The following is a 15,216-nucleotide window of genomic DNA, read 5'->3' on the forward strand; positions in this document are numbered from 1 at the left end:
GAGGACCGTTCGAGCCTCAGAGTTTAAGATCAGCCTGGAGTTTAAGATCAGCCTGGGCGATATAAGGAGACCCCACCTCTACAGAAAAATAAAAAAAATACATTGTTCATCCAGCTGGATGAACAAAACAAACAGGACTGTGGGGTGACTCCCAAGCCTGGGGCTCAGCAAGGGCACAGACTACTTGGGGATGGGGTTGGGGCTAGCTTCAAAGGTCCCTGGCAGGCCCTGCAGCACAAGACTGAGAAGCAGGAAAGAACCGACGCAGTTAAATGCCATAGAGGGCCAAGGGTGGGAGAGCAGGAGCCATGTCCCCAGTGACAGTGAAGGGCTAGAGGAGGATTCAGGACCGTGAGCAATGGGTGGCCTTGACTACACAGCGAGGAGCCTTAGAGAAAGGGTGAGAGGGTCACAGAGGGCATGGTCGGTGGCAGCTGCAAGGAAGAGTAAAGCAGAGAGAAGCTAAAATCTCACTGCTGAGGCCCCAAGAGTTTGAGTGGTGGCCTTGGAAGGTACAGATTTAGGACCCCTCTCAGAAGACTCAATGACCTGAACAGGGGCTGATGAGCGGGCGCCAGAAGCAGTCTGTAAGATCTGGAGAGCACTGCTGGGGGAAACGGCTGCAGTAGAAAGGGGTCAGCAATCAACCATTTTCAAAAGTCAGTGGTGCCAACCAAGGCAGCCTGCCACGTGGCTAACACCAGAGACAGCCGCAACTGGAGTGGCACCCGAAGGCTGGAGGCCGGTGCCCCAAAATACCGCCCTTGACACCCTGTCACATAGCCAAAAACCCTGACATCACTTCTGGGGAGCTGATGAGTTTGTGACTTCAAACAGGAGTGGACTGCAGGACCAGGAAGAGAATGCTGGATGTGCAGAGGTAGAAACACGGCAATAGAGAGACATAAAAACGGTGAAAGAATGCCACACACCCCCAAAAAAACCTCTGGGAAACCAGTCTGGCCCAGTTTCTGTCTGAGCTTCAACCCTGACCTCCCACTGGTTGAAAACAATGACAATGATTTCTGTGTCCTCCACATAATAAGCACATACCCCAAAATCATTCCAGTTTCTAGAGCAGAAGCAAGGGGCTAGAAGGCAGCACCTGTTCATTTAAGGCCTGATTCAGTGAAGGGGGCAGTGTATTAATGATGGAGATTTATTCAACAAATACTAAGAACCTACCATGTTCTGGCCTGTTCCAGGCATGCAGATACACTTATACCCATCTGTTTCTAGAGACCTTCGTCATACTTAATTCTCAACTGCAACAGAATACTCAGAAGAAATTCAGAAAACCAGTCTCTAAAATATAGGCAGCTCATCTAATCTTAAGCAACTTACTTAAATTTTTCTTGCCATGCTTATTTTGCTTATTTCTATGCTGACACTGCATAATATTCCACTAGCCTAAGTCAAAACTTAAAATACATTAGGAAGACACAGACGATGATACATTTTCTGACATTTTTTGGATGCACTTAAAATGTATCATTAGTCAATGTTTCAGGACTTTTTACACTTACAACTGGATATTCTACCAAGTATTTAAACGCACCACATTTGGTGCCATTAATATATTCCTTTAAAAACATAAAATATCTGCACAAAATTATAGCTATAAAGGCCTACGTAGCTACTAGTTCATAAAGTAAAGCCATTACATTATACCTTGAAAGAGACCAATTTCCAAGATTCCTCACTGAAACAGGTGATAAGGCATGCTTTAATCAGTATCAATGAAAACCAGTCGATTATAAACAACTCTTTTGCCTTCCCCTAGAGCACTTACCTCCTCAAGAAGCCGAGTGACAGCATCTATGTCATTATATGTCTTAGTCATCTGGCCAACTCTTTCAGCACATAAAACTGTAAGAAATAAAAATGACAATGAGACTCCCGATGTCACAGACCTGCCAAACAAATGACTCATGTAAAAAAGCGTCCCTAACATTATGCCTGCACATTAGGCACGGAGGGTCACTGGCTCTGCTGGGTTCAACCCGCAATGTACTCACCACCACCAGATTTCACTTCCCAGTTCCAGTGACTGGAGGATGAGCAGGGGGACTTGTAACCCCTGTGAAACCTTGACATTGTGTGTCTGTGTGTGTGAGCATGTGCTGAGGGCGAAGCAATGGAGTGGAAGGCGGTCTGGCCTCACAGATATTCAGTAAACTGAAGTAGGTGGGGTGGGGGCCAGCAGCACAGCCACCCATGTGTGAATGATGAGAAAGGCCTGTAGCATCTAGACTCCACTAACCATACAGACCCAACCATATGAACAGACTGGAATCCTTCAGAAAACAGCTGCTGTCATAATTATTAAACAAGAGTCTTAAACTGATAATTTCAAAATGGCACAGCCCCCTCGCCCCAAGTGGCCCACATTCTAAGGTTATGCAATCAGCTCCATACCATGAAAACTAGGTTGTTATTTTTTAAATATACATTAAAAAGACTACTACGATTGCGCGCGTGCACACACACACACACATACACACACAGAGTAATATTTCATTACATGTACAATTTACTGTGGTCATACGAGGCTGCACATAAGCACTTTAGGACTATGGGTCTTTGTTCTCCGTCCGTTGGAGAAATCGGTTGTGAAACAAAAGAAGGCTCTTGTCTGCTAAAGATACATCAGGGTTGTTTTATTTTAAATCAATGACAAGGAACTGATTTGCAGTTCAACAAACACCAAGAAGGTAGCATAAGTTTTATTCTATGGGGGGAGGAGTGAATATAAATGGATTTATGGCCAGTCAATGTGCAAAATTTTTTGAAACCTGTCACTTTGGGACTAAATAAATAACTTCTTAGTAATGCTTTATAACTAAGACTTCAGTGAATAATTCTGTTAGGAGTCAAAGCTTTCCTAGTGACCCACATTCAGTAACAGCCCATGCGACGCATTTGGGAATTGAAGCGTATTACTAAGTCAAACTCAGTAGCATTACCACTGAAATTCAATAGGTCTCTGAATATTTTATTAAATGCAAGTAGATATCATCCTAGTAAATTAGCTCAGAGAAATCGGATCTGTTGGAATGATTTTTTAGCTTAGGGAGGAGATCTGAAATCTGGTTCTAAATCTGAAACCCTATCAAGACAGTGCCATCAGAGCCAGCAGACAAGACCCCTCCACCCAACACTTTCATGAGATCCCTCCTGTCCAAGCGGTGGGGCGGGGATATGCTGCCTCAGACAGAGCTGCCAGGGAGAGAGAAGCAAGGGAGATTTATAAGGGTAGTTTTAAACCTGGATCTAATTTGATGTAGATGAAGTCCAGCTCAAATTGCTCTAGATAGTCCATCAGCTCGAGGTCACACAAGCTCTTAAGTGAAGACTGCTATGCTACCAACCCGAGTTAATTTTCTTCATGCACAGCTATGATGGTCTGCAAGCGTGCAGATAAAAACCCTGGGGCCCCCCAGCCAGCACGACAAAGCATCTGCAGCACCCTTTATACACCAGGTAGCAGATCACAGCAACTAAGCGGCCTCTGTGTTTAAATTTCTGTTGTCACTTGAGGGCCTGCTTACACCCGCTCACCGGCGCCCACTCTCCTCAAAAATCTGAGTCCACCACTTTCCTGGAAAAAGAGAAAACTGGGCTACATTTTAACTAACCTGGCTCTATTCTCTGTACAATAAGATTCAGAGCTGCTATTTCTCTAACACTATATTTAGAGATAACACTCAAATTTTTAAGGCTAAGTTTTTGAATTAAGATAACTGTAATTACTCATATAGTCAGTCATGTGTAGATAACCACAAGCAGACAGAAGAAATAATACAGAGGGAGCCGGGAGCGGTGGCTAATGCCTTATTATCCCAGCACTTTGGGAGGCCGAGGCAGATGGATCACTTGAGGTTAGGAGTTCGAGACCAGCCTGGCCAACATGGGAAAACCCTGTCTCCACTAAAAAAAAAAAAAATATATATATATATATATACACAAAAATTAGTCAGGCATGGTGGCACACACCTGTAGTCCCAGCTACTCGGGACACTGAGGCAGGAGAACAGTTTGAACCCGGGAGGCAGAAGTCGTGCCACTACACTCCAGCCTGGGCAGAAGAGCGAAACTCCATTTCAAAAAAAAAAAAAGAAGAAGAAGAAGAAATAATATAGAGGGATCCTGTATACCCTTTATCCAGTTCCCCCCTGATGGTAACATTTTGCAAGATCATAATATCCCACCCAGGATATCAGCACGGATACAATCCATAACTTTTCCTCAGAGTTCCCATTTTACTTGCACTTATTTGTGTGCACATGTGTGTATTAAGCTCTGTGTAATTTTATTACCTGTATTGGTGCATGTATCTACCACTTACAAGGACCCCTTGTGCTGCCCTTTTATAAAACTTTAAAATATTTTAAAAATTGAACCCAATAAAAAGACACGCCTGTCTCTACTAAAAACACAAAAATTAGCCAGCCGTGGTGGTAGACGCCTATAATCCGAACTCGGGAGGGTGAGGGAGGAGAATTGCTTGGACCCAGGAGGTGGAGGCTGCAGTGAGCTGACGTTTACTAAGCACAGTGACTATGGCCAGGCACCATTCATAGCCCTCTATATGGATTATTCTATGTAATCTTCAGAGCAATACTGTGAGGGGTAAGCACTTACATTAACACCATTTTACAACAGAAAACTAAGGCCCAGAGAGGCTGAATAACTCACCCAACGTCACACAGCTAGCAGGTGGCAAATGTCAAAATAATAGACTATCGGTAGAGGCAGCAGTTAACACTGATGGTTCCCCTATTATGTCAAGGGATTTAACATGCTTTCTCAATTAATCTTTACAACAACCCTGTAGGCACTGTCGTGATGACCATTCCACAGATAAGAAAACTGAGGCTCTGAGACATTAAGAATCTGGATGTTAAGGACCCAACTGAGGTCACAGAGAATGAGGCTGCATTGCAGGGACTGCACCGAGGCCAGTATGGCTCCTGGACTAAAACAAAGACCATAAAGGACGCGAGAACAAGGCACAAACCATCGATGTGTAGGAAGTGTGTAAACAGAGTGAGCAGCATTTGGGCCTAGGGGAAAGAAAGAGCTCTGACCTTGGGTTCAGAGGCTTAGGTGTTCACAGGAGACTCTATCCAGGCCAAGGGGCTCTGAGCAGCCACCAATTAACTTCTATGTTTTAGGATTTCCTGTTCCAAGAAATAAGGAAGCAGGAGTGAGACCAATGAAAGTGAAAAAATAATAAACCATGCCTTCAGACAGCATAACCACAGGTTATGCTTTTCAAATGCCAACTTCCTAGGCACTAAATCTACAATCAACCGTGGTCAAGTTTCTCTCTCTGTAAGAATGTATTTCAAAGAGAAGTCCCATTTCTGACCCAAGGAGTGCTACCAAATAAATCCACTTCCACCCAAAAGATGTTTCAAAAAAGGAAGAAAGGTAAAATAAAAGAGCCACCATAAACCTCTACAATAACTTTTTTTTTTTCTTTTTTTTGAGACAGAGTCTCGCTCTGTCACCCAGGCTGGAGTACAATGGTGCAGTCTTGGCTCACTGCAACCTCCACCTCCCTGGTTCAAGCGATTCTCCCACCTCAGCTTCCTGAGTAGCTGGGATTACAGGTGCCTGCCACTATGCCCAGCTAATTTTTGTATTTTTAGTAGAGACAGGGTTTCACCAGGTTGGCCAGGCTGGTCTCGAACTCCTGACCTCAGGTGATCCACCTGCCTCGGCCTCCCAAAGTGCTGGGATTACAGGCATGAGCCACCGTGCTCGGTCTCTAGAGCACTTTAATATAAGAAAATTATGGTCCATCTCCTAGAAAAAGAAGTTAAATGCAACTTGCTGCCTACTCATCATAGTAAAATACACATGCCTCACCTCTGACTAACGCCAAACCACCATTACCACGCACCAAGCTCTGCACTGAACAAGGCAGGACACCTGCCTTCCTGGGGCACATAGAAAACAGGGCAGCCTGGGGGATGGGGCTCAGGGGGTTCAAAGCCAGACAAGTCCCTTTAAGGAGTGTGGAATTAAATGGAAAGCCACTAGAGAGTTTTTGAAGGGGGGTTATGCAATGAGGTTTATATTTCAGAAGCATTTTGGCTCCAGTGTGCAGCAATGGGGGAGGGGGTGCAAGGCAATTTAGACTGACCAGCATCAAGGCTGTTGGATTAATGCAAGAATATTGTAGATGGCAAGAAGTGGGCTCTTTCCCTGAGATTTAAGAGATAAAACTGAGTGAGAGGTAAATCAAAAAGCACTGGATCAGGGCTTCTCACTGGGACAACAAGGACATGAGTGATGTCCCCTTTGGAGATGGGCACGAGATGGAAAGTCAGAGGCAAGATGGGGCATCCCCGAGAAACCACTGGCACTGGGACAGTAGTTGATGTCACTGTGTAATCATGTGCCAGGCAGAGGGCTGCCCACAGCCCACACTGGCAGGAGGCCCGCCTGACAGAAACACCCTCCGAGGAGATGAAGGAGGGAGATTTTGGTTTGGGAGAATCCACTTTGAGATAAGAGGAGATTCAAGTCCTTCTTCTTGGGATGGCAAGTAAAGTAAGGAATTATGAAGCCAACTTCAAACAAGGAGTCCTGGGCTGGCTGATCAGAGGGAGGGAGACGTATGATTGGGCTGTCACAGCTAATGGGGACGGAGAGAGGGGATGGAGGTGGGGTGAGTTCCATGGAGTGCCTTAGTCTGAAAACCAGTAAAGCAGCTTTTATGCTAAATTAAACCATGCTTAAAACAATTTTAAGAATAAACGTTGGCACCCATCTTCCAGCATCCAGGAGATGCCAGCCAAAAAAACCCCAAACATACAGTGTGCAGGCCCAGAAGAGAAACCCCAAACATACAGTGTGTAGGCCCAGAAGAGAAACCCCAAACATACAGTGTGCAGGCCCAGAAGAGAAACCCCAAACACAGTGTGCAGGCCCAGAAGAGAAACCCCAAACACACAGTGTGCAGGCCCAGAAGAGAAACCCCAAACATACAGTGTGCAGGCCCAAAAGAGAACAGAAACATGTCCCTGCCTGCTGCCAAGGAGATCTGCCCAGTGGGAAGCTCAGGAGTGACCGGAATTAAAGATCCCAAGGAAAACCCCATGGGAAGAAAACAAAGGTGGTGTGGCACTGACGTTTCTATCTTGACACTGTCCAGGGCTTCCGAATGAGCCAGGAGAAGTCGGGAGGAGCCACGTTCAGGGAGCGGTGGGACTGCAGCAGGTAAGATCTGAGACCCAGGCACAAGGCAGAACCCAGAGGCCTAAGCCGAGGAGTGGCTGGGGAGAATCGCTACAGTTCCATCACAGCAACCTGCCCTCCCCAAGGGACCCCGTGTCTCTATGTTGTGTGTCAAATTAACAGGCTTGATAAAAGCTTTCTTGACATTTTGGTCTTATCAGTCTTCTTTAAGAAAATATAGTTAGAAATCATCACTTCCCATTCATGTATTTTGAAGGAAAAGGTTCTCATAATGGTTTTAGAATAAAATATACATATATATGGCTATATATAGCAATATATAGCTATATTGCTATATTATACAATATAGCAAAACCCCAGAACCTAATTCTGGTAACATTCCTCCCTCTGATGTCAGCTCTATGTATCTCTGGCGTGAATAAACATTTTACACACACATGTACATGTGTGTATGCGTGTGTATGTCTATAAAAAGAAAAACCTCCCAAACCCTCAAGAAGACACTTATAACTCAAAGACCAAGTAGCCACAAGTAGAAAAGATATTCAAGACGGCCTGATACATTTGCATTTTGGGCTGTCTGCCTTCTGCCTTACTTACAGGTCATTTCTTTAATTAAAACAGTGTTTCCCAAAGTTTTATCAAGAAACTGAGCTCCATCCTCCCCTCAATAATTTTTCCTCCTATCTTCTATACCTAAGTATCAGTGTTTTTAAAAGTAAATTTTCTATAATTTTCATTATAAAACCTGCAAAGGGACTGAATAAACATTCAAAGTGACACATACCCCTAGCAATTCTCAGATACCCAGTTGAAACAGAGCTGGTACTTAAGTGTCAAAGAAAAGAATGGTCCACAAACCAGTTGATTACCTCTCGCTTTTGATAGCAGCAGCAGTTGTCAGGATGAAAAAGCAACACTACATCTGGCTCCTGATGCCCCAGGAAGTAAACTTAATAAGGATTTACTGTCTGTACTGTTCACAGGGGCAGGGGATGGAGGTTCAGAGCCTGGGAGCCAACCTGGGGTCCCAGAACCTGGGAGCAAAAAAGCTTTCCATAAAATTCTTTATGAGTCTCACCAGTCATCCACGTTTCCAGGCATTACAAAATAGATGTCCTTTAAAGGTTTGTTAAAAGTTTGTAGCTTTTGAACTTAATTAGTCCCTGCTCTGCTTAATAATCTTCCCCAGCTCTTACAAGCAGCAGCCTCAACACACAGGACATACAGGAACCATCCCTACCTGGCCCAGCCCAACCCTCCCGCCTCCTCCCCTGCCACCCAAGCTCACTCTTCACCATAGCTCCTCCACACCCAGTGATGCCACTCTCAGATGTCTGGCCTGGCACTTGTGTGCCTGCCATTTCCTTCTTGTAAGGACTGTCTTTCTCTCAATTCTCCATCTGGGAATTTCCTGCTCTTCCCACAGGCTTTTCAAAAAGAAGGTGCCTCCCTGTAGCTGACACCCTATCCAAGTGTCAGTTCTTCTGCCCACTTTTGTAAAATCTGTAGTTTTTACAGTTTGCCCAGACACCTAGACCAGGCTGATTTGGCAAAGCACTTCTGATGAGAGGCACATCTTCAAATGGCTGTTGTGACTCAGCTTACAGCAGCGATGCCCTCTTATCTCTGCCAGATACAGTGCTGAGTAACTTACACTTTTATCCCCACTTTTTTTTTTTTTTTTTTCTTTTTGAGATGGAGTTTTACTCCTGTTGCCCAGGCTGGAGTGCAATGGCGCAATCTCGGCTCACTGCAACCTCCACCTCCCAGGTTCAAGTGATTCTCCTGCCTCAGCCTCCCTAGTAGCTGTATCCCCAGATCTTATATGACAGGGAAACTGAGGCTCTGAGAAGTCAGGTGAATTGCCTAAGGTCATGAAGACTTGTTAAAGTCTCCTAAGTATCTACTCAAGATAAATGGAACCATATATGCACATATAAACATATGAATATAAGCATTCATAGCAGCGTCATTCATTATAGCCAAAAAAGTCCATCAATTGGTGAATGAATAACACAACAGGTATGTCCATACAATGGAATATTACTGAGCCATAAAAAGGAATGAAGTTCGTGCATGCTATAGCATGAACCCCAAAATCTTTATGCTCAGAAAAAAAAAAATCACATATTGTATGATTCCATTCATATAATGTATAGGAAAAGGCAAATTACAGAGATAAAAAGTAGATCACTTTGCCGGGCACCGTGGCTCATGCCTGTAATCTCAGCACTTTGGGAGGCCAAGGTGGGTAGATCACCTGAGGTCAGGAGTTCGAGATCAGCCTGGCCAACATGGTGAAACCTCGTCTCTACTAAAAATACAAAAATTAGCCAGGCATGGTGGCACGTGACTGTAATTGCAGCTACTCAGGAGGCCGATGCAGGAGAATCGCTTGAACCTGGGAGGCAGAGGTTGCAGTGAGCTGAGAGCCTGCCACTGCACTCCAGCCTAGATGACAGAGTGAGACTCCATCTCAAAAAAATAACAATAATAGAAAAAAGTAGATCATTTGAGCCCAGGAGTTTGAGACCAGCCCGGACAATACAGCAAAACACCATCTCTACAAAAAAACAAAAACATTAGCCAGACGTGGTGGCATGCCTATAGTCCTAGCTACTCAGGAGGCTGAGGTGGGAGGATCACCTGAGCCCTGGAGGTGGAGGTTGCAGTGAGCTGAGATTGTGCCACTGCACTCCAGCCTGGGTAACAGAGTGAAGACTCTGTCTCAAAAAAAAAAAAAAAAAGAAAGCAGATTAGTGGTTGCCTAGGATTGCAAGTGGGAAATGGGAGCTAACTGTAAACAGGCACAAAGGATCTTTGCTGGGGGAATGCAAAGTTCTAAAACTGAATTATGGTGATGGTTGCACAATTCAGTGAATTTAATGAAAATCTTTGAATTGTCTGGTTAAAATGGGTGATATTTAAGTTATCAAATAAATAACACTCAAGCAAGCATCCCCGAACCATGCCATATTTCAGCCACTTCCCTGTTACATGATCATATAAAAACATTATTGTATTGTCTCAACCCTTGACTTGGACTTCCTTGGGTCACAATGGATGTTGTCAGATAACAAAATTGTTTAGAAATAGCAAATCACCCACTAAGAAACTAGCACTGATAAACAGCACATAAAGGTACTAATCTGCCCCACTTAGACTAGACTATTTTAAAATTAGAAAATTGTTATTAAATAAAATTTAGTCAGATTGCAGAAATAATTTCATGATACAGCCATAACTGAGAAGAATTTGACTTTGAACCCTTTTCCTAGGCGCAAACCTCTTCTATCCTCTCCCAAGTTATAGCCACCTCCTTGAAGGCTTGGCCAAGTCCCTCACTTGCCTCCTGTTGACCCTCAATACTTATCTTCAGAATAATTTAGACTTGATCAAATAGTCCTAGTGAATTAACTACTAAGCCCTAAGACACACATTACTTGGTTTTGCTTTCTGGGTTTTTTTTTTTTTTTTGGAGACAGAGTCTCACTCTGTTGCCCAGGCTGGAGTACAATGGCACGATCTTAGCTCACTGCAAGCTCTGCCTCCTGGGTTCATGCCATTCTCCTGCCTCAGCCTCCCGAGTAGCTGGGACCAGAGGTGCTCGCCACCATGCCTGGCTAATTTTTTGTATTTTTAGTAGAGACGGGGTTTCACCTTGTTAGCCAGGATGGTCTCGATCTCCTGACCTCTTGATCCGCCCGCCTCGGCCTCCCAAAGTGCTGGGATTACAGGCGAGAGCCACCGCACCCGGCCCATTACTTGCTTTTAAAAACAAAACAAAATGTAGCTATTTTGATGAAGACTTTGAAGGGGCCACTGGAACAGGGTAAGGGCCCACAGTACTTGGTAATGAAAAACAATGCTCATTTTTCAGCAGTTACAATAAAAAAAAAAGAACCATTTCTTTTTATTCTTATCTCAGTGTCCTCACGTCAAAAATGGTTACAGCAGGGCAGGCAGAACAAACCCAACAAATGCTTACAAATGTCCCTTCCCACCTGGGCTGTTTAGGTCACACGAAGGCAGCTGAGTCTTTCTCATTTGGGCCAGACACACAGTTGATACTCAAAGAAAAAAAAACAAAACAGAACCAAACGCTGTTCTACTTGCAAAGAACAGCTCATTTCTAACCGACACCCCAGAGAGGGGTGCAAACAAAGCCCTGGTGCACAGCGCATGCCCTCAAGATGAGCATGAGTCCTGCTGGGTCTGTCCGGGCCACAAGTCATCTGAACACCAGACAGGCCTGAGGGGGTGTGGTAAGCCAGCGCCTCTTACTTGGGAGAAGCGGTAGCAGTTTGCTCATTTGCTTTTGGCCTAGGACCACAGCCACTTAATTGATGCCATCCTTTTAATGCATCTGTCTTAGCAACTCCCCATCTCCTTGTCTCTTTGAGTCACTTCGTTTTTGCAGGGAGCTTTGTGGCCAGGACAGTAGTGGGGGCAGAGACCAACCCAGAGCTGTACGAACAACGGTCTGTACAGCCATTATGCATGTCTGTGTAGTGCCTGGTCTCTGCACTGGGAGGCAAGAGCATGGTGTCACTTGCCAAGGACAGAGACCAAAACAGCACAGCTCTGGCTTCCTTTTATTGCTTATCAGTATCACTATTAACTGAAGTTGAAGTGTGACAATTCTACTGGCTCACTTTCCCTTGCCTTGTAGGCTAAGAGCAGGACACCAATACAAGTTATTTAAGAAGAAGAGAAGAATAAATGAAATGAGTATACAACTACTGAGTATCTACAATGTGCCAACTCCTTCCCCAGACATTTTACAAGTATTATTTCACTTAAAACTCAGAAGAAGCCCACAACATACATATGAGCCTCATTTAACCAGGCAGAAAGGCCAGTGGCTCGTCCAAGGTCGCGAAAGACAAGTGGCTCGTCCAAGGTCGAGAAAGACACAACCATGGACTTGGAGCAGGTTTGCTAGATGCTGTAATCATCCACCCCGCCCCAGACTGGAACACCCAGTGTTGATCTACAGTGGCCATTTATCAATGAGACATTTAATGAGGCAATAACCAAATGGCTTGCTCTGGCACCCTCACCATGAGCCTGGCACTCTGTTAAGAGTTGTCTGTATGTAACCTCCTTTAACGTTTACATCCATCCTATGAGGAAGGTATTACAATTGTCCCATTTTAGACATAAAGAAACTGCCCAAGACCACAGAGCTATTATGGAAGGGCCTGATCTAACCCCCAAGTTGGAGCTCTCAATGTCTGTTGAGTAAATAAATGAATCCTACCCTCGAAGAATTCCTGACCTAGTTGAGAAGGTAGGGCACGTGCATAAACTGGCATAACACAGAGGAGCAAACAGGAAGTGTCAGGTGAGAGATGCTGCTAGGCAGCTCAGATGATAAAAGCAAGCTGAGGAGGGCAGAGGGACACGGGACAGGCCCAGAAGTGGGCAGAGTTGCAAAAGAACCCCAAAATACAGAGATCGTGAGTAGGCTCTTTGTTCATGGTCAGCCTTAGGGTGATGCTGGTGTGTCTGGAATTGGTGGGTTCTTGGTCTCGCTGACTTCAAGTATGAAGCCGCGGACCCTCACGGAGAGTGTAACAGTTCTTAAAGACGGTGTGTCCGGAGTTTGTTCCTTCAGATGTTCAGATGCGTCTGGAGCTTCTTCCTTCTGGTGAGTTCGTGGTCTCACTGGCTTCAGGAGTGAAGCTGCAGACCTTCGCGGTGACTGTACAGCTCTTAAGGCAGCGTGTCTGGAGTTGTTCATTTCTCCCGGTGGGTTCATAGTCTCGCTGGCCTCAAGAGTGAAGCTGCAGACCTTCCCGGTGAGTGTTACAGCTCATAAAGGCAGTGTGGACCCAAAGAGTGAGCAGCAGCAAGATTTATTGCAAAGAGTGAAAGAACAAAGCTTCCACAGTGTGGAAGGGGATCGCAGGAGGGTTGCCACTGGCTGGCTCAGGCAGCCTGCTTTTATTCCCTTAGCTGACCCCACCCACATCCTGCTGATTGGTCCATTTTGACAAAGTGCTGATTGGTGCGTTTACAACCCTTTAGCTAGACAGAGCGCTAGACAGAAAAGTTCTCCAAGTCCCCACTAGGTTAGCAAGATACAGAGTACTGATTGGTGTATTTACAAACCCTGAGCTAGACACAGAGTGCTGATTGGTGTATTTACAATCCCTTATCTAGACATAAAGGTTCTCCAAGTCCCTACTAGACCTAGGAGCCCAGCTGGCTTCACCTAGTGTATCCCGCACAGGGGCTGCAAGCAGAGCTGCCCGCCAGTCCCACGCAGTGCACCCACACTCCTCAGCCCTTGGGCGGTCAATGGGGCCAGGCGCCGCGGCGCAGGGCGGCGCTCATCCAGGAGGCTCAGGCCTCGCATAAGCCCACCGTGAGTCGCGGGGCTTGGACATGGCGGGCTGCAGGTCCCAAGCCCTCCCCCGTGGGGAGGCGGCTGAGGCCCTGCGAGAGTTCGAGTGTGGTGCATGCCGGCCGGCCGGCAGTGCTGGGGATACCCAGCACAACCTCCACAGCTGCGGGCAAGGGTGCTAAGCCCCTCACTGCCCTGGGCTGGCAGCGCCAGCCGGCCGCTCCAAGTGTGGGGCCCGCCAAGCCGGCGCCTGCACCCGCAAGAACTCGCGCTGGTCTGTGAGCGCCCCTGCCCGCGCCTCTCCCTCCACACCTCCCCGCAACCAGAGGGAGCCGGCTCCGGCCTCTGCCAGCCCAGAGAGGGGCTCCCGCAATGCAGTGGCGGGCTGAAGGGCTCCTCAAGTGTCGCCAGAGTGGATGCCAAGGCTGAAGAGGCGCCAAGAGTGAGGGCTGGTACCCCTCTATTAGGAGAGCCACCCAGAGTGACCCCAAAGGAGGCCTCCGTGGGGCAGCCATGGATACTGAGAACCAAACCCCAAGTGGAGATAAGGACAATGAAAACCATGAACCAAGAGACCTTTGTAACAGTGCTGCAGTAGGTACTGATGCGCCAGGTCAGTTCCTCGTTCAACGCTGACACATCGGGAAAGTTGTGCACAGCACCCTCAAGTGCTGCTGGTGACACTACATTAACAAAGGGCCAGGACTCGGGCCCCTTCTCTGGGGCTGACGTTCCCAACTCCACAGCCCACAAAAGCCTGACACATCACAACCACCTGCGGGACACAGCACTCCTAGATCCAGTTATTCCCCACGGTGCCCAGTCCTTTCTCTGCAGCCCAGGAATGCTCTCCCAAGCTGGAGAAATGTGCTCTATCTGTGCTGAATCTCCAGCTTCGTCTGGGAACCAGATGGAGAATTTGAAAGGCCAGCAGGTGCAGCCACTGGACATAGACACGGGAGGCTCTGGGTTCCCACCACTGACTGGCATTTTTTTCACCCCTGTTTTTCCAGATGATCACATCTGGTTAGTGTTCAACACCTAAAAACTGCCCTTTGTGCAGGAGACTGACTCTGCCCACTCACATACTCTTAGCAGCCATCCCTAAGGAAAGAGGGATGCATTCTCTCTCCTGCAGCCCGTGTTCTAGGGGAACCTAAACCTGGTCATGAGAACACCCAGCAAACTCCAGATCATTGTGCATCTCTATCCAAATCATGCCTTCTGAGCAATCCCGAATACCATTTGCCAGAAATTTAGTGATTCACTTTGCAAATGGGTAATAGATTTGGAAGTACCCCGATGAGAATAAATTAGTAAGTCAGGCTCCTTGATGCATTTCATTTAAGAAAAAGAAAAAGAGCACTGGGAATTTGCCAGGTAATAGGCCACAAGGAAGTGACCATGAAACTTCCCTTTACACCAGTGTTTTCCTCATGCAGCTGCCCAGGCACTGAGACAGGGCGGGACTCACTATTTCATTCATGCAGTCCAGCCCTCTCAGTCTCATAGCGAGGAGAGGGATTGCGAAAAGCAGGCAGAGCCTTCCTCTAAATATGCCACTAAGTACCTGACATCAATTTTGCTTTCTCATTGTGCAAGTTTTCAGTAGCCAGAAGACACAGGACCTGGATATTTCCTCTCCCTGG

At 46.3% G+C, this 15,216-nt stretch overlaps 1 protein-coding gene across 7 annotated transcripts in view; it reads right to left on the bottom strand.

Moving 5' to 3' along the window:
* The window catches only part of TRAK1 (trafficking kinesin protein 1), a 214,060-nt gene that overhangs the window by 49,403 nt on the left and 149,441 nt on the right, over nt 1-15,216 (bottom strand). For all 7 annotated transcript variants that reach the window (XM_025375297.1, XM_025375298.1, XM_025375292.1 and 4 more), the window contains one exon: nt 1,793-1,869. In XM_025375297.1, the coding sequence (XP_025231082.1) occupies nt 1,793-1,843 (51 nt within the window). In that variant the 5' untranslated portion in view covers nt 1,844-1,869. The remainder of the gene's footprint in view (nt 1-1,792; nt 1,870-15,216) is intronic.

This window comes from Theropithecus gelada, chromosome 2 (assembly GCF_003255815.1).
Source record: "Theropithecus gelada isolate Dixy chromosome 2, Tgel_1.0, whole genome shotgun sequence".
Lineage (NCBI taxonomy): Eukaryota > Metazoa > Chordata > Mammalia > Primates > Cercopithecidae > Theropithecus > Theropithecus gelada.